The 24,092-nt window shown below is 47.0% G+C and overlaps 1 protein-coding gene across 2 annotated transcripts in view; it reads right to left on the reverse strand.

Annotated features, from left to right (window-relative positions):
- Positions 1 to 19: 19 nt before the first annotated feature.
- Positions 20 to 24,092, reverse strand: part of CCDC85C (coiled-coil domain containing 85C) — a 118,959-nt gene continuing 94,886 nt past the window's right edge. Inside the window, exons 4-6 of one of the 2 annotated variants that reach the window (XM_064460740.1) lie at positions 13,367 to 13,462; positions 5,415 to 5,513; positions 20 to 3,756 (exon numbers count right to left, since the gene is read on the reverse strand). In XM_064460740.1, the coding sequence (XP_064316810.1) occupies positions 3,667 to 3,756; positions 5,415 to 5,513; positions 13,367 to 13,462 (285 nt within the window). In that variant the 3' untranslated portion in view covers positions 20 to 3,666. The remainder of the gene's footprint in view (positions 3,757 to 5,414; positions 5,514 to 13,366; positions 13,463 to 24,092) is intronic. The other variant, XM_064460741.1, reaches the window with a different exon arrangement.

Genomic DNA, 24,092 nt, shown 5'->3' on the forward strand with positions numbered 1-24,092 from the left:
CCCAAATCTTATTCATCAGTTTATTTAAAAAGAATGTATTTTATTTTATTCAACTAGAAGTATACACTGTCACAATCAATCTCTTACTTCATTTTTACTAAAATATTTCAAATGAATGTTTTACACACATTATCAAAAAAATCTGTACTATTACTTTCCCTCCCCAAAAAAGCCAGAGTGGTTCAATAATAGGTAAAAACGCGTGCTAAGGTCTAAAGAATTTTGCTATATACACAACAGCAGGTGCCAACTTTTCCAGTTCTTTGTAAATCATATACAGAAAATATAGCAGGGCTGTAAGACCACAGGTTTAACAGAAATCAAACTTTAAACTGATTTCTAAAGCAGCACAAATAGACTTTCCCCACATTATGAAAAATATACAATTTTATCACTTTACAGTCATGCACTTTGAAAAAGATCAGTAGTACTCTTCCCCCACAGTTTCTAAAAAGATAAAAGGTCACTTTAACACTGATTTCTTTAATATCTAATATTTGGATAAAAATGTGCCATTCTCAAACAAGGTTGTGCTCAGCAGTCTTATCAAGGTGCAAAGAGCCAACTGAAGCTGGTTACACCGCAGCATTTCAGAAACTTTTATGGAAATGCCATTCGCTTCAGTCACTCCAACAACAGACAAGGATGTGATTTTACTCTCCTTAAGCAAGCAAAGTCCATTTGTAAACAGTGGGTGCTTTCTTTGCCAGAGGATTGCAGAACCCAGGGCTTCAATCTTGAGGAAATTAACTTGCGCTACTGCCCCAAATGTATCGATTTAATGGCCGCTATTTCAAGGGATGCACACAGCTAAGTGAATGTAAATATGCACATAAAACATCTTTTTAGACAACTGAAAACTCAGCACCCAAGTCATCCTGTAAAGTCATTGAGCGTCATTTTACCCCAGGAAGACACTGTATAGCTCAAATGGAGCTAAGCATGAAGAGTGGCAAGCCGAAAAACCCCCCAAAATAACACCCCAATGTACAGCACTGTCGTGTTCTTCTCAAAATCAAAAATGCACATCTTTCTTACGTGGAAGATTTATGCTGCCAAATAGAACCTTAAAGAAATGGGCTATACCCTAAGAGTGTCGAGACTCTTCAGCTGAACTACTGGCTACCCTGTAAACTGGCTCTTCAGGACTTGCAGCACTGATGGACCTGGATTACACCACTATTTCCCTTGTAGGTGAGATCTGCAGGTGGAACAGAAAGAGCTTTGCTGGAAGTCATTGAATAGATTTTGAGAAAGATTTGATAGCAGGGGATATTTGAAGGCGCATTACATAGCTGGTGAGACTAGTAATCTGATTAGTATAGCTCTTGTCTTGCTGAGAGGACCTGCTAGTCTAATATACGCCTAAAATAGCAAGCACGTCATCGACGCAATTAACGCTCTTCAAGTGCTGGCAACATTTGCATTGCTTTCGTTAAAATTCACTGACGTAAATTAACCTTGTTCCCAATATGCTTAAATTCTCTGCTTAATCCAGTGATTAGATGCCACCAAAATTAAAATGGGCTTTCAAGCAGATAGAGTGAAGTAACCCTCTGTTGGACATTAGGTGTTAAGAAAGATGCCTTTGCTTTACACCACCTTCCCTCGTACAAAAATCTCAAGGTATAAATTGTACAGGAGGAAGACAAGTAATTAATGGTGACTAGAAAGTGGAGGTCAAAACAAAAAGCAAAGAGGATGAAATCCAGAATCCTCCAAAGATGCTGTGTTTTAAAGGACACAGGGTCTAGAATGGACTTCCCAGGCACACTAGATGTAGGCTTAGACTTAGCTAGCTCAGGGTTTGCTGACCGAGCAGTAGGAAGAAAACTACTGGCGAGTGTGTGAGCGAAAGTGGGCGTTTGTGGTTTGGGGGTGGGTCTTGGCGTTTGGTTTGGTTGTGTTTTTTTTTTTCCAAATAGCCTACTCATCTGTACACATTTTTATTTCTACAATGAATAATGAAGTGGTGCTTACTCTTACTGGTTGCTACGTATTTTGGTTGCATTCCTTCTCCGTTCTTTCACTGGTTACAGATGTCAGCGCTGACACTCCAAATTCTTTACCCAGGCAGGTAGATTATTGTATGCCATGGGACCAGTTACCTTTCATAACTTGCAGCATGGGCTCCTTAGTACTGTATCGATGCTACATGTTAATACAATACTCCAAGTCCAGAACTCAACTGGTAGAACAAATTCATTTAAGAGGAAGAACCTGCCCAGCTAATTCAGCTGTCTGGAGCTGTGACTGATTCTCATGGAGGAAAAAAAGAAAGTGATGGTGTTTGAGGTCATTAACTCTTTGAAATAATCACTAAAATCAATTTAACTTTTGAAGAGGAGGCTTTGATCTTTCCACGTGCCTGTCTTTAAAATTATTTTACACCAATTATTTTAATAACCAAGCCCTGCTTCCTTGGACTATTGGGAAAGAACATCTAATAAAATGCAGGGACAGCTGCTGTGACAACTTGGAAAAGAAGGGGGTCAAGTTCTTACAACTACACAAGCAGCTACTCCACAATAGCAAAATATAAGTCCCACTGTTTTATATACAACCATTAGAAGAAGGGAAAACCCACTTGTTTTGGTTTATTAATAAAAATAAAGCTTGAATGGCAGGAAGTAGTCTCACCCAACAGCCTGTGTTTCTGGAGTTTTTATTCAGCTCTGCAAGGTTGTTTGGTTACCTTACACAGGAACCAGTATAGGTGAGGGATCCAGCAAGAACATTTAAAAAAAAATACCCAAATCTTCCTAAAGTGAAAGATGAGCTGCTCTCGAAGATCCTGTGAAAGCCATAAGCACTGTTAGCACGGCAGTTTCTGCTGAATTGTTTTGTAGTAAAAGCTTTACATGAAAAGTGTTGCCATATTTGTAGGGAATACTGGTGTGTGGCTAAGTGACGTCAGTTCATTCACATTATGACTGCAGAAGTCTTGTGTCATTTGTTCATGGAAACAGTTCATTAACAGCTGATACGGAGTCGCAAGCCTTTCTGTACGCTTGTGGGACGAGTACCACCGTACGCGCTACAGAGTGGTACCAGTGGTTTTAGCTGACCACGCAATATTGTACACAGCGCCTTCTGAAACCAGTTGTGTGTCTTTCTTCAACATGAGGACCTCAAAAAAATTGTTAGCAGCTCAGGACCTTGGCAGGCAGTGAACCAATGACTTCAAATTGCTCTCTCCTTGGAAGGTGCTGCCTGGAGCCACTAACCCAGCTATGAATCACTGACAAGCAGGTGGAGCGGAGTGATACAAACCTCTCCGCAGGTTAAGGGTTCTTGTTCCTCTTAGAAATTCTCTCAAATTAGTTAATTCTACAAACAGACCATTACGACAAAGCAGGTTTGAACTACAATACAAATGATGCAGGTCTGACATTATTGGATGGTTACCCATTGAACAGTAGTTCCAGAGCACCACAGCCTGAAAATCAGGCCTTTAGCTGCCATATTTACACTATTATTACAAAAAAAAAAAAAAAAAAAAAAAAAAAAGCCAAAAAAAGGGAAAAAGAAAATGAAAGGAAAAAGGAAACCCTGAAAAAAAACCACCTCAACCCCAACTCCCAAAGACCAGGCAGCCAGAAACGCTGAGCTCTGCCTCTTCAGTCTTCACAGAATCCATCACTTCCAGCCTCCAGGACGGTGTTTCTACAAGGGACCCTTGAACTGGTTTCCTGAAAGATGTTGCCTGATGGAGGGTTTGGAGCTCGCAGCATCACCCAGCTTTCGCCAGACAACCTGTAAGAAACAATAAAGGGTGGGGGAGAGAAAGATAGGAATTAAACAAACAAACAAACAAACAAAAAAACAAAACCAAAGCCTTTGACGAGTTCCAGTATTTTCATAATTGCAGCCTGAAAATCAAAAAAGCTATTTCCTAGAGCTGGGCTGTAATTCTCAGTAGAGCCACTGGATGGCAACCGTGCACCAGTTTCCAAGGGGGAAAAAAGCCATTGATGCATTTTTCTAATTAGTCTCTTGAAATTAGAACCATTTTTGCCTGGGGTAGTAGTATAAAACAAATACACGAGGTTCAGAAGTTAAGTTCAATGGTAGGTCAACCCTGCCATGCTTACAGAAATGATGTTACCATGAACAGAAAAGATAATGAAAAAGATAATGATTACAATTATATATATATATATATATATTTTTATGACTAGCTAAAAACATACATTTTATCACTCTAGGGCCGCTGGGGTAAGGGAGGCTATTTTTAAAAAAAGAAGAAACTGCAAAGCACTTCATAGCTTGCCTTGAGTCTACATAAAATGAGCATCTAAAGAAAAACCAGCTGATGATACACGAACAGAAATGAGTCGATTTGGGAGGATGAAGTTACGGCATTCTACCTTTTCCCCCTGCACAGCTACAAGGGAATGTGGCATTAAGCAGACAAAATATCCTAAAAAGCAGGCCCTTGTTCACTCTGCTCTTGGCTTTGCTTATAAGGACCCAGTAACCAAAGCGAAGTGTCTCAGCCCTTGCCAAGGATGCTTGCAGTGATTTAGCTCTGCAAGATGCACTTGTGTTCTTTACAGCCTCTTTTTAGGGTTGAGGTGGTTTTCAGAACTTAAATGGAGGGTTAAGCTCCTCTCTGGTGCTGTGAGGCACTGAACAATGCCAACATGGACTTCTAAAAGAGAAGGCTCCATAAGCATCCTCCTCCCTGCTGTGGGCCCTGCTGGTACTGTCGAACGGCACATCCCTGACTGCAGGCAACAGGCAGCTTGAGCCACGCTCTAGCAGACATCCCGGATTCTTTGTTCAAAGGTAAAGTGTGACCAAGGTGCTTTGAAGCTGAAGGCAGTGCCACAGCAGCAGACACCACAGAGCAGAGGTTTGGTACGAACACTCGTCGTACAGGATGTGGCAAGCTCAGTTAACTGTGGTTGCCCAACACACTGGCAGTGCTAAAAGCACCCCACACACCATGATGCCGTTCAATGGCTTCGGACACGAATATTCTCTCTCTGATGTTATCTTATGGTTTAGGCTGAAACCCATTCAAGCTGTACAGCTTAAAAAATAGCAACCAGTTAGTTGCTGCTCAGCCCAAACTGAGTCCCTAAGGACACAGTTGGAGTCAGCTGTTAACAGGACCCTCCAAGCCAGGGACAGCCCTTTGCGCAGCTCTCGGTCAGTGAGACTAGCTGCTCTGCGCCCTTGGAGGCAGCAGAGCGGGATGTATCTGCTGAGCAAAGGCTGCTCTGTGCAGTGAACAAGGCACTGGGGTTACTGATACCCAAAGCAGTGGCCAGCAGAGCCTCCACTCTTCTCTTGTGCCTGTGGATCTTGCATCAAACAGGGCTTGTACCCAGCAAACCCCTGCTCCACTGTACTTCTAACAAAAGACCACGGAAGAAACCCCTAGAGTTGCTGAGAGAAGTTATTACATTGCACATTTCACGAACAATCGCCTTCTCCTTTTCACTCAGGTCTTCTTCATAGTTGTCTTGCATTTGCCTGTCCAAATTTTCATGGACCTCAAGGACCTACAAAAAACAATATTACAAAAGCATTATGCTCCTCAAATAATTAAGTGTCCCTAACAACCTCATTAACCAGCATTTAAATTGGCAGGAACCGCAAAGCCTTGAGAGCCAGAGCACTGCAAGGACAAGCACGACCCCAAGCTGGGCGCCTCCATCCTGCCCCTTCCCCGGTGACGGCATGCCTCTGTCCCAGCACCTGCATGGTGTGGCTGCCCCACAGGCCTGGGGGACCACGTGACAATTGGCAGCTGGTTGCCTGTGCCCACAAACACATCTCTTCCAGGAAGGCTGCTGGTGGCCTCACCTTCCAGGCAGCTCCCCCAAGGCAATCCCCAGCAACCTGTGCTCCCTCCGTTCCCCTCTTTCGCAGGAGTGGAATTTCTCCACTCCCTTCTACTAATCCAAGTCACGGGGCAACTGTGGTCAGCCCAGCTCAGCAGCTTTTAGGACTAACAGAGTTTTAGCCATCACGGGAAGAGGCAAACTGAGGTTTGTACCACTGAAAAGCACAGTATTACCCACTGTGCGGCTTAAGTGCGGCCTCCAATCAGCCATGAACTTTCAGATCTTACACAGACACAGCCAATTTAACTCACCTTTTGGCTGAAAATTGTTTTTAACCCATTTAGTTTCTCAAGGGAACCCCTTGGAGGCCCGCGATGACAGTGAGCAAGAGACAGACTGTTAGCACAAAGCTCTGGGACTCAGAGATCCCGATTTGGTTCCCAGCTCTCACCCACTCCCTCTTTGAGCTGGATGCAGCTAGGCTGCGATGGGGATGGGAGCAGGGCAGGGAAAAAGCCAGTATAGCCTCCCAGGACCCTGCATGCTGACTGCAGTCCTCTGAAGGCACCGTCGCCACCAAGTGCTGAGTGTCGTGGTGAATCTGGGTCACCCTCTCCTTGTGCCACAGACACCCTCTGAAGATGGAGATAATCAGCTCAGGTCCCTGAGCTTTACTTTAATCTCCACCAGCACCGTTTCCACCCACAGCGCATGCCCCGTACAGGTAGGGGAATAGGTGGCCCTTGGCCGAGGCTGGCACAGCCCTGCACACACCCCCACACCCAGGACTGCAGCCACAGCTACAGGGTTGACATTTACTGGCTGCTCAATGAGTTCAGCTTGTACAAACACCGATGAATACAGGCCATACCCACAAGGTGCTGGCGCCAGGCCTGTCAGCGCCTCTACAAGCAGCTCTGTTTTGCTGTCTTTCCTCTCATGCCTGGCCACAGGCGGCGGGCCCAGGTACATGCCTGCAGCACCCTGCCGGCAGGAGCCTCTGGAGGAGAGAGGCATCAGCTTTCCATTCCCTCCTGCTCATGACTACAGGGCTTTTCCCCTGATGTTAATGGGAGGAAAGCACTGCAAAAAATGGAGATGTGGCTTCAAAAGCATAGGAACAGCCTGAAAGAGACGGGGGGAAGGATTTGAGACTCTCCAAGGAGGCTCTGCTCCGCCTCTCGGAGGGCATCTCCAGCAGGCACTTCTGGATCTGGGGCAGAACCACGTTTCCTTGCAAAGACAGAGAGGTTACAGCTCCAGCACCGACACCCCAGGCCTGACACATCCAGTGTTTGTGTTTGTGGGCTCCCTGGACGCCACTCAGCCTAGTGGCTGGGCCACACTTGCAGATTTGCCTTGGGAAGACATAAATGAGCTGTTGAAAGCAGCTCAGGACACTGCAAAAAATAGCGGAAACATCCTGCCTGTGACTTATTTTCTCGGATTCCAGGTCGCCTGTGTTTGAAAATAGAAAAAGTGTGATTTTTAACATCTTTCTTTTAAATAGCACTTGGAGACATGTTCCCCAAGCGCTGATCCCCAGGCCACACACGGCTGGTAAGACGCAGAATGTCTATGTGGTTGCCGTGTCCCACCACGTGCTGCCCACACCTCGCACCTCTGCAGCAGTTGGGAGCCAGTCCCAGCCCCCATGTCCCGCCTGGGGTACGCACCATCCCAGCCACCCCTGCGGAGCACCTCCAGGGAGGCAGTGCCCGGCTGCCTGGGGCTAAAGGCAGGCTTCATTTCCCGCTGGAAACTCACTGACCCACAGAACACGTTGCACAAGACAGGCATATCACAGTGCAGAACTGCCTTGAGATTTTACTGCTGCTGACCAGGCTTATACCTCACCAGGGCTTTGCCACTGATGAGCAAGGCGGTCAGCTCAGTGTGCAGGGTCAAAACTGGAATCACCCAATGCCAACAAAAAGCACGTGATCTTATTCACCACGATACATCCACACGCATATAAAGCTGTACAGCAGGTGTTATTTGTGTGCATAAATATTCTTAGACCTCCTGGGGAAGTACAGAGCTAGATGCGGTGCAAGGATGGGTTTCACCCTTTGCTGAGGCATACAGCACTGGCTGCTCCACAAAACAGGATACCAGGGTAGATTATCCCCCCTGTCTGCCTTAGCACAGCAATCCTGCTGTACTCGGACTGTGTTATGAACAGAAATAGGTCATTCTCCTAGGGCCCTTAACCTACTTCTAAAATGCACCAGCTAGTTTAACCAACATAGCTGGGACCAATCTTTGCACAAATAAGAATTATCCACGTCCTTTCTAAGAGGAAAGGAAGGGCAAGAGGGATGCAAAAGCATGCTGACAAAGACAGCATCTATTTTTTGCTAAAAAGGAGGGAATTAATTATTGATCCAGCTGGACTTGCATGTCAAACTCACTCCTCTGGAGCCAGTGTGCCTCCGACTCTCGGCTACAAAGGCAGCAGCCTGCCGGATCACATCCCTGTGCGGAGTGCTGGGGCTGCCTGGCTGGCAGCTAAGCACCGGCTGTGTCCACAGGGCAAGTGTCAAGGACAACCATAGTTTAGATTAGTTAAAGATCACATCAGCTCCAGCCTCTGCTTCCACCAGCCATCAATCTTGCAGGCACAAGAGTCTCAGCAGGACAAAAATAAACTGTTTTTCTACAACTTGTGCTTAAACTAAAACCACATGCCCTAGTCCAGGAGGTGCAGAAGGGTGGCGCAGCCCATTTCTTTCAGTGGAAATGTCTTTTAATGGTATAAACTAGGCAGAGCTGAAGCTGAAAGCTGATCAGATGGAAGTTATGGTTGTATTTAATTTCTGAATGACTTAGGACCCATTTACCCTGGAAACCAGCCTGCTCCCCAGGCCTACCCCACGTCTCGGTAGGCACTTCGTGAAGATGTGTTAGCATCTTGGGTATGGGAAGAAAGGATTTGGGGGATGAAACTCAACAGCCAATCCTGAAAAGGCATGCTGGAAATAGATACACTCTGTGGAGTGAAATCACCTCCTGAAGAAAGACAGGAAGGCCTCTTAGTGCTGACCCAGCCCCAGCCGTTCCCAGATCCTGCCAGGCGCCGCCTCAGCTGTTTAGAAGGACCAGGTTAATATTCCCCCCATTACACCTACAGATGTGCCTTCACACAAATTGTCCATGGGTCAGCTGAAGTTCAAGGACTGTGGATTCAGTATGGATCTAAGAAACTGGGGTATATCCTCTCATGATTTCTGCCACATGCCAGCCCAGGAGCCTACAGAAAACAGACAAGTGTACCCCAGGCTGGAAGTGGCTCGCACCGTCCCCTCCTTTTTGCTCTCCATCACGCCGCACCGACAGCACTTGGCCCTTTGCAGATGCACCAGCACAACATGATCTCCCTGGGTAAAACACCAGCCGGCGAGGTCAGCCTGCTCTGCTTGGGCACGGGGCAACTCCCTGTGCAGGGGAATGGGGCTGGACCGGGTAATGCTGCTCTTCTGCCCGGGGATGCCATTTGCTGAAGACAATCTCACTCTCGATGAGCACACTGGCTCATCTGGCTTTTTCCCTGCCCATACGTAAATGGTGAGGAACACCTACAATGTATTTAGTTCTCCTTTGTAACTGCACTGATGTCTGTGACCAAGGCAGTGTCACCTCCAAGTCACCCAGTCCATCACATCCACCTCCCTGCTGACTTGCTGTAGTGGCCCCACATGACCACGCAATGCATAATTTGAAAAACAAACAAACAAACAAAAAACCCACCAAAGAGTCAGGATGACTGCAGCAAAGCTTTGGAAGGGGAGCTGAAAGTTGAGGTAAGCGTTTTACAGAAATGGAAGCACTCTGAGATTGAGAGATGCTTTCTGAAGTATGCAAGCCTCACTGATTTTGATGATTTAGAAGTCGACTGGAATGGTCTGCAGCAGCTGGGAGCATGGCATCCTGCTTCGGCAATGGAACAGTCTATATGTCCTGCTAGGACTTTTCCCTAGTTTTGGCAGAGCCAAATCCTGCCTTACCCAACATCAGTGGGAGTGACTGATCACCTGCTCGATGCTCTGCGCACCAGGAGAGGTCCAGGCTGCTGCTGCAGGGGGAGTTGGATTATAGGCTAAATGTTGTTCCTGTACATTTGTCTCCTCCTCACCTCCCCACGTCTTTAGCAGGTTTGCTAAATTCCTATGAAAAGTGCTTTGATGTTCAGCGAGACACTGAGCTGTAGCATATGTACCTTTTGTTCTTGTTCGCAAAAACAGATGTTAGGAGTGCAAACCTGCCATCTTGCTCCTTATTTAGTAGGAGCAAATAAATAAAAACTATTTCAGAAGCAAAAATAAAGAAAATCCCTAAACGCACTCAAGGAAGGACTTATGCTGAATGGCAGGAAACACTTCAGCCACATAGCTAGCATTCAGCTGCCAGAAAAAGCCAAGGAAAAAGCCTAGGGGACATTATATAGATGGGTGCAGTCGGAGGCAACCCAGAAGCCCTGCAGAGCCAAGCAGAGCGCACAGCCCCTCAGTGACCTTTGCTTGGGCACAGAGCCACATCCTTGCGGCCACACTGCTTCTGGACAGACTTGCATTCAAGCAGCCTGCAAGACAAGCAAAGCTGACTTCCAACTGTCCTTGCCTTTCTTTGTGGTAAGAAGCTGGCCTGCTACAGCCACAAGGATTTCTTTACACAACCAGGAAGGGCTTTTTCTAATATCTGATGTGGTGTAGCCAAAGCACAAAGTCTTGTTTGTAAGCTACTCTCTTCTCCTCAAGAGGAGGCCATGAGCTGCATCACAGGCAGTGAGGATCTAAGCTGGTAGCAGCATTGACTTTCCCACGTGCAGGGGCTGGCACTGGAAAAGCTGCCCAGTCCTGCAGGGTGCAAATATGACCTACTCCATATGCCACAGCATGCCATGGCCAAAAACGTTATCTTCTACCAAGTTTAAGATCCGTGGCTGGAAACCAACAGCCACAATTTCACTGTGCCACAAGAAGGCAGGAGGAGACACTGAGACCATGGCCAGTTTCCTCAGCCTTCTCTGTTTCCAGCTGATCCTTCAAATGGGCCACAGGATGGAAAAATAAATGATTTCTCGCCCCTCCTTGCCACATTGACCTACAGGAGAATTTCCTCCTTGCTTCAAATGTGAGAATATTTTCAACCCTAAGTGTGTGAGCAGGACACATCACATGAGATCATCTATGCCCCGTGAGGTGTGACTGACATGCCGCCTGCTTCCTGACCCCAGCCATGGCACTTTCCAGGGTCTTGAAGACTGAAAAACATGCCCCACCAGCCAAATTACGAAACTGCAGAGAGGAATTTCTTCCAGCCCTTCCTAGTGATCAACAAAGCTCTGAAGTAGAGGATTAATGATGATGATGATGATGACGATGATGATGATGATATGTGCAAACAACCCGTCATCCAACTTCCTTTCAACTCCTTTATATTCATCATTGCGCCAGACCTCCCAAACTTAATTTCCAGTTTCCAAGAATCTTCCTCATCAATTTTCAATCCTTTCCATAAGCTTATCAAACTATATCTTAAAATCATTTACATTTCCTGCCCTTACTAAGAAATTCTGTCCCATAACCCCTGAAGCAAACAGGAACCTAATTTCCCCCCAGAATGTGTTCATAATCAATTTATAACTATTTGATCTTGTAATTTAAAAACATTATCAACTCTGCTTAATGTTGTCCTTCACCACCTCCTCACCAAACGCAATGAAGAGCAGGAGCAGAAAGGTACGAACCCCACAGTTTGGAAAAAGAAAGCCAGCAGCGGTAGTCTGGGCTGCATGAGGGCTCGGATGGTTAAATGCAAGTGAAAACTGGTGAAAAGTAGTACAAAGTGTCAGAAAAACAAAGGTATCACATGAGTCTGCAACATTCTGCAAGGCGTCAGCTTAGCGGATCCATATGCATACGTATACAGGAGAAATGCCACCCACAAGCACAAGGCAGCATAGTACAGGATGGAGCACAGCAACTTTCTGATAGCACAGAACCATTCACAACAAGCAAAGAAGAAACTTGTCTGGAAAACACAGGACAAATATATGTAGGCAAGTGAACTGCCACTCGTGTGGTCAGGGCTCCTTTCAGAACTCGTAAAAACTGTACTAAAGGTATTTTTTAACCTTTGACAGTGCTGGACAGCCTTCTCTTAAGATCCAATGAGAGTTATACAATCTGGGTTTATAAAGCCTCAAGTAAGCTGAAAAATAAAGTTCTTCAGCTTGAAGGATCTTTTATATTTAAATTCAAATTTGATCCAAATCAAACCAAACTTGTCTTTCCTTTCATAATTCCTCACACATCATAAATGCATAGAAGACGAACTACCCGAGAAACACTGACACTCAATATCCTCCCACAATCTTGCAACTGCCCAGCGGAACAAACACCCTTGCCAGCTGCACTACTGCTTCTCCCAACACTTGTTGGTTTTACCACCAGCACCTGCTACATCTGTCCTGGAGCCAAAAGACCCTGGACAGGCACAAAAAAGTAAGATGAAAACACTAAAAACTAGAAAATTTAGGGAACTTGTAAATCAAAGCTACGAGCAACGTCTGTGCCATTTATTTAGCTGTCAGATGTGGAGAGGTACAAAGCAAAGAGCTTTGTACACACCAGCCTCCTAGGCTAGGATGGTCCAAGCTAGCGCTGATGCCACTGCTGGACCTTTTTTCCAGCTATAACCATGGGAATATGATCTCCAGAGTAGCCATCCAGGAATCCTCCTTTGATTTAACGAAAGCTTTCTAACCCTGTACAAAATTTTTCAGCTTCAAAAATTCCAAATCTATAAATCGGTACATTCCAACCAGAGCCTAATTTAGTTAGAGACTTTCCTGCCATCCCTATGGCACCTTGGAAAGGATTTGTGCTTCTGTGTCCCTTAGACACTCAGAAGTAACTTGCTTAACTAGTTAAACATGTAACACCAGGGTATTACATTTTTCCTGCTAACGAATTGTCACTAGGACTTGAGAACTGCTGTGAAATCATGGTGCAAGTTTTCTCCTTTAACTCAGCTAGCCGTGTCCCATGGTTTTTATTGCCGATGGTCCTGACTTCAATCTCCGCTGATGATGCACATCTACATGGGTATGATGCCATGGTTTGACGTGTATTTACATAAAATAAAGTCTTTCTCCTTTGAAAGATGCTGCAGGACTTTCAATAACAAAACACACATAGGAACTGCAGGTTTGTGTCCCTTTTAAAAACAGCGTTTCTGTCACTGCTTTCATCCCAGAGACCCAGTTTATGCAGGACTAATGAACAGAAAGCGTAACCACCACCTTCAGCAGCTTTTATTGGAGGTTTCCCACCGAAAAAAATAGTCACGCATGATCTTGCTTAACTCTGCAACTATTTGAAGTAATGATTATTCGTCATGATACAGGTGCTGGTTACTGATAATCTGCCTGAGGACTAACTTTGTATTTCTAGTTGTTGTGTTTCCACAAGAAGAACGAGCATCTAGTTCTGCCACTTCGGTGTTTGTTGCACCACACCGCCCTGTACTGCACCGTGCTGCACGGCCGTCAGCGGCATCCTTACCTTCATAGCATGCACAACAGCCTCCGGTTTCTGACCAACAGGGACGTATCCGCCTGCAGGAGAAGATGCAAGATCAGATGTCATGCGAGCTGGTCCCTGTTGAAATAAGAGAAGATACACTTTAATCCCCTTTGGGTGACTTAAGCAAGGAGGAAGAAAATATCCAGAAAATTTGAGCACTATCTTCTTTCAAATTCAATCCCCTTCAGCCACCTGCAAAGACAAAAGACACCACTACCCCTTCCTCACAAGTGCCTTGATTTAATGCCATTTAAGCCTGCTGTCAGTCAGTCTCGATCTGCTCAGGCAGGAGATCACCCCCATTTAAAGCCAAATTGATCCAAGAAAAGTTTTTTGCTCACTTAGGATAGCTTTGTACAAGGACAAGATCAAACAGTTCTCATCCTTCTAGCCAAGGGAGCAATGCAAACAAGATGATTTTCCAGCATAAAGCGGTCACTTCTAAGAAGCTGCATTTGTGAAAGAAACAGTTGGCATGACTTCATTGTTTTTCTGGCAACATTTTCACATATACATCAAGTACCAATCTTCAGCTACAGAGAAAATTGTGAAGGCAACCTTAAAACAAGCAGATGTCCATACCTAATGTTGGCTGGGTTTGCTTCCAAAGTGCTGGCCAGTTCTCCTGCATGAAGGATCCCATTGGGAAGGATGTTGAAATTACACTTTACAAAAGATTTCTACTGTCCAAACAGCCTTGTAAGCACTTTTCATAGGGCTTTCCTTTTTTAAAGGCGTCTGACTTGGATTATGAGAGACACAATATCTTTATTCAGTGAGATGCACCCTGCCTGTCCCTAACATTTGTGCATTGCTTTGTAGCAGTGGGAGAAATCAACAATGACACCATTGACCAAACTCGTATTTAGTCCTCACATCCTTTAGGAAACACAAAGAATCATCATACTGGGGGCCTCTGAAAGCAAATTAGGATGGCAGAGTGGCATGTAGCACCATCACAGGAATGCTTTGACATTCAACACACGAGGCACTCCATTCTCATCTTTTCCATGTTTAAAAACACAGCATGTTTTATGCTCCATCTCATCGCCTTGCCTTCTAAGCCAAGGCCAGCAAGCTAGTTGTGACAGAAAGGCGGACTAACAGAGGGGCACTTCACCACCTCTCACTCTTCCAAATGTTTTAGCTTGTGGGGGCCTTTTTACTACTAAAAGTATTCACGTGCATACTTTAAAAGAAAAAGATGGGCCAATCCATTACGCTACAGACAAAAATAGCATTAAAGCCTTTCATGCCTAGGCCACCGGTCTGTGCTTAACCCATGTCATGACCAACAGCCATTTACCCATAATAGCGACCTGCACGAACTGAGTTGCTGGTGATACAAGAACTTCCTTCTGAGAGGGAGGCATCTCAGGAAAAAGGAAAACTAGACTTCATAACTCGACAATAATTCTCCAAAGAGATTTAACAGACTGCTGAAGCACAGAGACCAAGAGACACTCACAGGCTGGGTATGGTTCTGGACCTGCTGGCAGAGGGTTACAGCTTGCTGGAGCTGTGGCCAGCTGGGGACATGCCCTCAGGCACCCTGTCCATAACTTCACACAGAAAAGGCAGAGGCTGGGGAGGGAGCACCAGGGACTGGGTCCAGCCAGTCTACAGCTGAGACTTAAGACTGCAAAATGGGTTACAAATTTCTCACAGGGCTGGTAAATGCAACAGAGTCCTTCCAGAATCAGTCTCCCACAGAGGTCAGACAAACCAATACATGTATAATTCCTCTGGCTTCAGCAGGAAACCTGCCTTCTTTCCACAAATGACCAAGATCATGACAACGGAAAGCAGAATATTCAGGAGTCTGTGGCCACAAACCACACTTGATATGGATCTTCCCCCATAGCCCTCTTTAGAAGTAACAGAGGAAATACCAAGCAAAGGTCTAACATCCAATATTTTTTCCGAGTTGAGAGTAATCTGACAAAGTAAAAGGAATTCTGCTGGATCCTGCTGCTGACAACATTTTAAATACAGTTTTCTGACCAAACCAGAGTAGATCACAAGGTCTGTATGACAGGCGGCGGCAGCTTCTCACAGAACTGAAGTCACTAATGAGCTACGAAGTATTTCCATGATTGTAATCACTCTCAAAATTATTACAGAATACAAATGCAACCAGAAAAATTAGAAAGAAATGTTTTTAAAGAGCTTGATCATACTTAATCAATCACCTTACTGACATGATAGAAGTGATCTTGTAAGCACAGTAATGCACCAGATATATATATTGTATCAGAGAAAAAGCGCTCAAAAGGTCACCTTCCTTCTCAGACAAGTGGCTGAAATTCAGCGAGGGCAATCAACTGAGCTCCACCTGAACTTAGGTAGAGTATTTGACTCAAGAAGAGGAAAATAATGTTAAAGAATGAGGGATGCAACTAGAGAGGTAGACCCAAAACTTGCTATCGGAGTCTCAGTAACAGGTGACTTCATTTCTAAGTCATGACCCTTGATCCTTAGCTTGGAAGCCAAAACCCCCAGCCAACTGAAACGGATGTCACCAATGGGGAGGGCACCAAAAGACCATGCTGCAGGCCCGCCATGCCCCAAGCCACAGGGACCTCCCCACCATGTGAGACTGTTACTACAAAAGGCCAAACATGCACATGAAGAAAGTGGGGGAGCAAGCAAGCATCTCACCAACATCTCTGCTCTTTGCAACTGTAGGATGCAACAAGTAAAAATGCCCACACTGCTAAGGGTGGCTTAATAGTTATCATTACACTTAGTGCTTTTTGTGCAGTTGCACCCTTAGAAAAGGCTCTTTCCAGGAACATAAAGAGTCAAAGTTTTATAAAGGGGGGGTAGGTGCTTCATTTCCACTGATTGCAGTGTGGTTCACAAAAAAAAGGCTTCAGCCTTCAGCCAAACCCTATCAGCTTCCTGCATGGAGGCATACATAAAGGAGACCAGAAAAGAGGGGACTGTAGTCAGCAAGGAAAGAAATTACAGCATATCCAGCAGGATGCGTGGCCAGCCTTTGGAGGATGGAGGAAAGGAAAATGGGCAGAGTTCACCGATAGTGTTAGCCAAAGGGGAGGAAATGGAAGGAATTGGAGATAAGGTCAAGGTTGCTGGACTGGAAAACTGCCAAGAGTGGGAGAGAAGGGAGGGAATGGGAAGAAAGAGGAGGATGTGCATTTTACTCAGCAGGAAACCAGTTGAGATGAAATGCAAGGGAGGGGGAACCAGAGATGGGAGATTGGAAGAAGGGCAGGAGGGCAGGAGGACGGGGGAAATCTCAGGAAGTCAGTGTTAAGGTAGTAGCTGAAATTACACAGATGGAGGAGATTCCTCATGCCCAAAATAGATGCATTTGGAAACTGTGGGTAAGAATTACCACAGCTGCACCCCAGCACTTTAACTCAGCTACTCTGAGGACCTCCATCACTGCAGAAACCCATGCCCTTCCCGTTCCCTAGAGCTGACATTTTCACAGCCATGGGAACACGGCTGACTCAGCACCCTGATGGACAACAATAGCAAGGTTAATCTGGTTACATCCTAAGGAGCAGAAATTGTCCATAAAGGCAAAAAGCAATATGGTGTGTTTTGGGGCATGTATCATCACTCTCAATTTTCTCTCCCTGTCTGGCTTTATCAAACATGTACTCTGTGTATTATGGACATTACTCTCTGGACATCTGGCTTTTCCACTTGCTAGGTTTTCATAGCGCTTGGTAGCTTGGAGACGGTTCACTCTTCATCCTCAGACATATGGCTGAGGTGCCACATAATTATATCAATGAATGCTGCTAAAAGACAGCTCAGAAGTCACCAAAAAGATGCCATTATATTTATAATAAAGCTGTTGAGAAATACCATCTTGGTCGTTTTTCTAGTTCACTTCTGCAGAGGCTGAACCTCAACAGAATGAGAAGCTGAGTTATTTCAAAATGCAAAATTTCTTATTCTCTTTGGCCCCAACTAGCTTGGAGTTGCTCCAGGTTTACAGCAGCAGAGGTGAGACTGGAAGTTAGCTTGTTTAACTCATCACTTATATGACTAATTTGTAATTCAAAAAGAAAACAACAGTACATCTATGCTGCGATGTCAAATGGTCACCTGGGTAGAATTACATTGCACGCCGCTTTCTGTTTCATCCACAGCCACAGTTATGCTGCCAAAAGAAAGAGCTGCCCAGTGGTGGAATTACCAGCCTAATTAAGAGTGGGAGGCTCTAAATTACGTATCTGATGCATTGTAGTTCCCGAGTGCTTGGAGGAAGCACCTTATCTTCCCTATGCACAGGGTTTGTTGAATATTGCACCTCTGAGACCCAGAGACTCTTCTCAAAGATATGTCTTTAAGAAGCAGAAGTCCTAGGGAATCAAGGGCTGTGGAGTGGTGTGTGACCCATCCGATGCTTCCTAGGTAAGCTGGTGCTTTTGCTGCTCTGCAAACCACTGTGGCCCTTCAGAGCATTTGAGACCACTGTAGCGTGGATCTCTGATGAGTTCCACCCTGGAAAGCACAGCCCTATCTGCTGCCAGGATGGCTCTGGGACTGCAGTGTCCCGGGAGGCTCCTGTTGAGGCTCTTCTGCATCTCTCATGGGAGGCAAGTGCCAGCTACCCATGTACCCAGCCCCTCTCCCACTGGGGGAACCATGACAAGAGCTATTCCTCTGCTGCCTCTGTGCAGGCAGCAGTACTGAAGCACCACTGAAAGCATTTCCCTTTCAGCCCTCGCCTGCTCCTCCATTTCAAACAGATCAGCGCTGGATAATTACTGGTGTCTGGGATGGGACCAATGCACTTCTCAGAGCTTACTGTTCCTACATAGCAGCAGCCCCCCTCCCATCCCGCCAGCCCCACATCATGCACGCCCAAACCACAAATCCACCAGAGAAGCCCAATTCTGTTTGAGACTCTCCCAGAAACCTCTCACTGGAGCCTGCAGGGCTTGTGGTTCAATCTCCAAGTCTGTAAGGAGATTCACAGTCCAGCTCTATCATTAACGGACTAAGAAAAGAGAGAGGAATGCTGCAGTCTCTCATGCCAGAGCATCCTTGAAGCAATATGCTACACACAGGGGATAAATCCCCCAGTTATCTATTGCTAAGAATGATGCTTGACCTGGTGACAGCCTCAAATCCAAAGCAGGAAACAAAACAAATCAAACTAGGCCCATTCACTGCCCTGGCCCAGAACCCAAAGACAATCAGCAAAGCAACAGCGCTGATGTGAGAAAGAAAATCCAAAGACCACAAATACTGCCAATGATCCTCATTAATCTGACAACAAAAAATGAAGAACAGAGGCCTCAACTCACAGCTGCTGGGGAACATCTGCTGCTCTATATCAAGCCACGATGGCACTGCCAGTGTCTAAGACCAAGTTGCCGAATGAGTCCTTGTTGGCTCTATCTGGTTGCATGGGATGTGGTCCAGCACAGATGCTGAAAAGCACCGCTCTTGGTAGTCCTTTCCTACATATTTGGAGGAACAAAACCAATAGAACTCTGTAATAGGGCACACTGAGAACTCCTGATAATGACACAGAGGCAAAATAAGACTTAAAATAGGAATATTTCTTAATAACAGCAGGAATGCTTTGGAACCCATGAAGAGGAGAGCCTAACTGGGGATGACAGGTGACTGCTCTCTTAGAGGTTTTGGGTTGGATCTCGAAAAGGAACAAAGACATTGTGATAAAAAATTTCTCCTTGATTCCTCCAGGGATCTGAGAAGATATGAGACCTTGGTCCTGCCACCAGTTTTCAATCTCTTTCTACTCAATTAAGTTCTGCCTTTTAATGACATCCTCTCCTACCTCAGCTCCGAGAGTTATTCCTGATCTGCAGAAAGTCTGCCAAAGACTAAGTTTCAAAACCTAGAGGAGAAGTGATGTTGATTTTACTTCACCTAACCGTCACAGCCCAGGCACCGAGGATGCTTCAGAGCAATGTGGAACATGCAAGCAAGCAGTAATGCTTCTGAACCTCGCATCCTCTCCTTGCCTTCTATTAATTTTTGTCTACCATTTCAAAAAACAAGCAGACATTTAGGATTCAGTCCCAATTAAATAAACCACACTTTTCTAATGGCATAGTTCAGAGAACATTAAAGCTAAATGGAGTTATATCAGACACTGTGAAGTTTTTATTGCTGAGACAGAACAAGGAAAATTACATTATAGGCAGGCATTGTCAGACAACTCACAATAAAATTCCCAGGCACGTCTATTTATCTCGCAGTGGTTTTGCTTGCAGCCTGCTTACCCAGGTTTCAACTATACTTGGGCCCTCCCTTAGCACCCATCACCATCCAGGTGTTTTACACAAATAAAGGTGCTAACACCGCTCTGTAAATTAGGAACTGCTAAAGGACAAGCAGGAGACAGTAACATGCCCACAGCCACGTGGAAAGTGGGTGGCAGAGCCGGGCAGTAACATGGAAAGATGCTCTGTCTGACGACAAACCCCAGCCCCGGCATGCTGGCAGAACTGGGGGCCCAGCTTATTTTCGTTTTGTGAATGGCACTTGTGGCTACAAAGTTTAGAAAGCACTTGGAGCAGCTCCAGCCAGAGACAGCACTGGGGAGCAGATGGGGAAAACCAGCGGCAAACCAAGGACTGAGAGCATGGGGCTGCTCTGGCACGGGAGAAGGATCCCCGGACCTTCTCAGGGAACGCGCCAAAGCCCCAAAGCACGGTGTCCCCATCAGAAACGTCGCATAGGCGGCACAGAGGGCAAGTACCAGGCTCACGCAGACAGGCAGTCATTTCAGAAAGAGAAATCTCCCTTAACACAGAGATGAGTGGCATCCCCGGGAGATCACACACACAAAAAAAATCTCGCATTACCACCAGCCTGAGAAATTCCCTGGGCCCTACCAAGGCAGATCAGACCCCCTCATCATTTTGCAGCCTGGACCATGTTTCCCATCCTCGGCTGCCTTGCAGCTGCGGGGGGGTTAACGGCTGAAAGAAAGCCACGGTGCCGTGCGGCACTGAAGCGTGACATGACTCCAGGCTGACATTTCACCCTCCCTTCCTTTCAAAGCCCCTTCCCTCCCTGCTGCATCTTCTCATGCCCATGGCAGCTCTGCCACTGCCACCGCGCTTGGTGCTCCTGAGGGGGCCCGGCTCCTTTCAGGGCTCTGCAGGGACAAGGCTGCCTGAAGGTACCCTGGCAGCAGCGCCAGGGCTCCTCGCTGGCTGCAAGAAGGAGATTTCCCAGAGGCACAAAGAAGCAACCGGTGTCGGCTCCTCTGCAAACCATACTGTGCAAAGTGCAGTCTTTTTGCCACCCTGCTGTGGGCAATGCCAGACCTCTCGTGCCTGAGCAGGGGACATCCTTGCCAGAGCCAGGGAGCACCCAGGTCCCTTATGCATCCAGTCTGCCTGGCAGATGATCCAAAGCAATGATGACACTTGGTTATTGTTATTCTGTGCCTACTGTGCAGAAAGCCTGCCAGCATCCAGCTCAAAACAAACCACCCGCTCCTGCCTTGTGCACTTAAATGGCTGCACGGCCCCACGTTCCCAAAGTCACAGCGGGCTGCCTCGCAGCTGCGAGCGCTTGACACCCTGCCACCAGGCACACGAGAAGGAACACGTGGGAGATCCCGCAGGCAGACACCGGCCCCCCAGCACAACACGTGTCCTGGTCACCAGCAGGAGTGAGGGCAGGAGACCTCAGTAGTCCATATTAGCATCTTCCGTATAAAATCAAGGGACTTTATTGCAGATGCTAATCTCCTTTGGCATGACTTAATTTGCTGCCTTTAATCATAGACAGCAGCTGGTCATGTAAACATTTAAATCCATGAATTAACTGCTGGGTTCACTCACATAGGACCCAGGCAGAGCCTGTCCGTTCAGCTCAGCCACCACCTCCTGCACCTTCACAGCCTCTGCTGCCTCCACACATATCTACTTAAGTAACAAAAAGGGCTTACATGGCCCTTTTGATTAATAAAGAAAGAATTCAACTGTTTCATTGCTTTCTGAGCATGAACATTAAGGACACCCGACAAAAGAATAGCTCTTCTCCCCAGCAGGCATGACAGCACTGGCTGTACGGGCTGTGCTGGGGCACCAAAGGAAAAGGAGGATTTCAGAGACTGCCCCAGACAGAATAAATGAAGTCAGGACACAGTTTGCAACTGGATCTCATCTACAAACAGGAAGGGTGTCTTTTCTCAGCACCACGCTAACGGCGGATCGCAGCTCCAGCTCCGGGAAACTCCTTGGTGCATGCAAAGCCGGTGAGCCAGCTTCCTCCAGCAGCAGAAGGGGAGAGGAGAGTGGTCGCTGCTTGGGTTGGTAACAGCGCTGCGGAGCTGGAACAGGTGCACACTGTTAAAAAGTCCCACTGACAGCTTCAGCTGCCCCCTCAGACTGTGAAATTATTGTCAACATAACATATTCAGAGCAGTTTCAGCCTGTAACTGCCTGATACAAGGAAACAAGAAGCCTGCCTGCTACGGGCAGAACGAGCCCATGCCCATGTACCTGCAGACAGAGTGCACTAACTCTGACTGACTCACAGGGGCACTATCAGCATAAGTATTTTGAGAGCTGCTAGTTCTTTTAATAAAGGAATGCCAGGCACATTTGGAAACAGAAGGAAACAGTGGGTATTCTTAAGACCTCCCTGATTTTGAAGCAAATCTGATTTGGGGATGGCCCAAGTGAAAGCCTCTGGGTGGGTGGAGGATGCACACAGATGCTGGAGGATACCTGCGCACAACTGTACAACTGTATTGCCCCTCCAGGTCTTCACTTCAGCCCGGTTGCACCAGCCATCGCTGGCAAAGCAGCCTCCTCCCAGGCCTGGGGCAGAGCGAGGGTCTGCTGTGCCCCTGTCTCCCCCCTGGCCCATTGCCAGCCCCACACAAACGCACACAATAAGTAAGCATGAGAACCTACAGCAGATCCTTAAAGCAGATGAATTGTACTTGCCTCCTGCGGTTACCTGTAAGGGCAGACTATGGATATGGCCTGCCAGTGCCTCTTCTGCTCATCAAATCCCCAAACTTTGTCATTGCCAAACTTTGTGCCAGTTGGCTGCCATGGGGGAAAAAAAGCCACCCGCTGCTCAGAGTGGCTGCAATAACTGCTGATGAAGGGCAGCTGCCTTCAAAAATGGATTGGTTTGTTCTCAGCTGCTGGTAATACACTCTGAAGCTTCACAATAGTGCTCCCTGGGCTGCAAATCCCGACAAACCTTTCATTTTACTTTCCCTTCCGCAGCCGCTGTTGCCACAGCAGCAAAACGGCTGCTTTCAATTTCTCTCTTTGTCTGCTCAATAGCATCGTGGTGGTATCGATGCTGCCGGTGGGAAGGAGCTGCCTTCTGCCGCACTCCTCGATCATTGTTTCCCCCTGCCTAAAAAGAGACCGTGGCTGTCACCACTGCCGGGCAGAAGGCAAGAAACAGGCCTGGGGTCGCCCTCTGACACATGCCGGCAGCACTCAGCTCAACTGACAGCTGCAGGGACGGGGTGTGTGGATGGGAGAAGGCGGGGGACCATTGCAGTGCTGCACAGGATGGGCTTGGTGGAGTGACAGAAGGGACTGAAGGCATTTTGAGAGGCCGTGAAGCAATGCTTAAGCTGCCAAGAGCAGTCCTGGGGATGCCAGAGGCACTGGGCAGCCCAGGCATCCCCACGCCCAGGGGCTTCGTGCAGCACAGCAGGGGGCCAGGGGCTCGATGCTGGCAGTAGCAGGGTCGCTGTGCTGTGCAGGGACACCGCGGGGCATGCTAAGGTCCCCAAGTGCTCCAGGTGACTCTGCAGCGGCATCAATGCCCAGAGGGCTCCCCCAGCTCTTCCGGGAGCGTCTCCTGGGCACCCCGATGGGAACAGTGGTCTCTGGCCATTTCAAACTTGATTTTAAAAGTCAGGTTGGCTTTAAGAAGCCAATCCAGTTCTCCCTGAGAGGAGCAGATTTACTTTCATGCAGGCTGAGGAAGGGACTCTGGGTTCCCCAGTGAGTCCCAAGACCCGGCTTGGGCCACAGCCACATCTCCCCACCTACACCTGGCTGGTGCAGGGGCCAGCTTCGTCCTTCCTCTGCAGGGAGCTGAGGGAGAGATACTGAGTCACCCCCTCACTTTTCTTCTGCTTTATCCCTTGTGCCTAATGGGATGGAAACCACCATCTTTCCAGCCAGAAGGAAGAGACAGGACTTACACTGTGGCTGAGGTTTAACTATTATGTGCCCTCATATCACCTCCCCTCACCATCAGTCTTGCAGGCTCAGGAGACAGCCAGCACGTCAGCCAAGGACTCTCTTATCATCCTTTCCCACCCCATCTAACGGCTTCTCTTTACACCTACAGACCACAAACATTTGGGTTTGTTTTTATAATAGCATGCATGCCATCTGGCAAAATGAAATACGCTTCTCGCAAGCAACTCTGCAAGGCAGAGCTATGAAACGCAGCTGGTTGTGACAGCGTGGTGGGAATCAAGGGAAGGAGCTGAAGAAGCCAGTGCTGCAGCCAGAGCCACCTCCCAGGCTTTGCATCCTGCACAGAACAGGCACTGGAGAAAAATGTAACAAGAGGCAGTGCTGGGAAGCCAGGGACTCAGCGGTCCTCTCAGTCGAGTGCTCTGTGCTACATAACCACACTTGTCCTGCCTCTTTGTTTTCCTATAGACCTTGCTGGTTTTGGAGTAGATTTAGGGAGGAAGATGGAATTGTCTCTTCCCAGCCCGGACTGTAGTCTAAAC

This window comes from Phalacrocorax carbo, chromosome 9, assembly GCF_963921805.1.
Source record: "Phalacrocorax carbo chromosome 9, bPhaCar2.1, whole genome shotgun sequence".
NCBI lineage: Eukaryota > Metazoa > Chordata > Aves > Suliformes > Phalacrocoracidae > Phalacrocorax > Phalacrocorax carbo.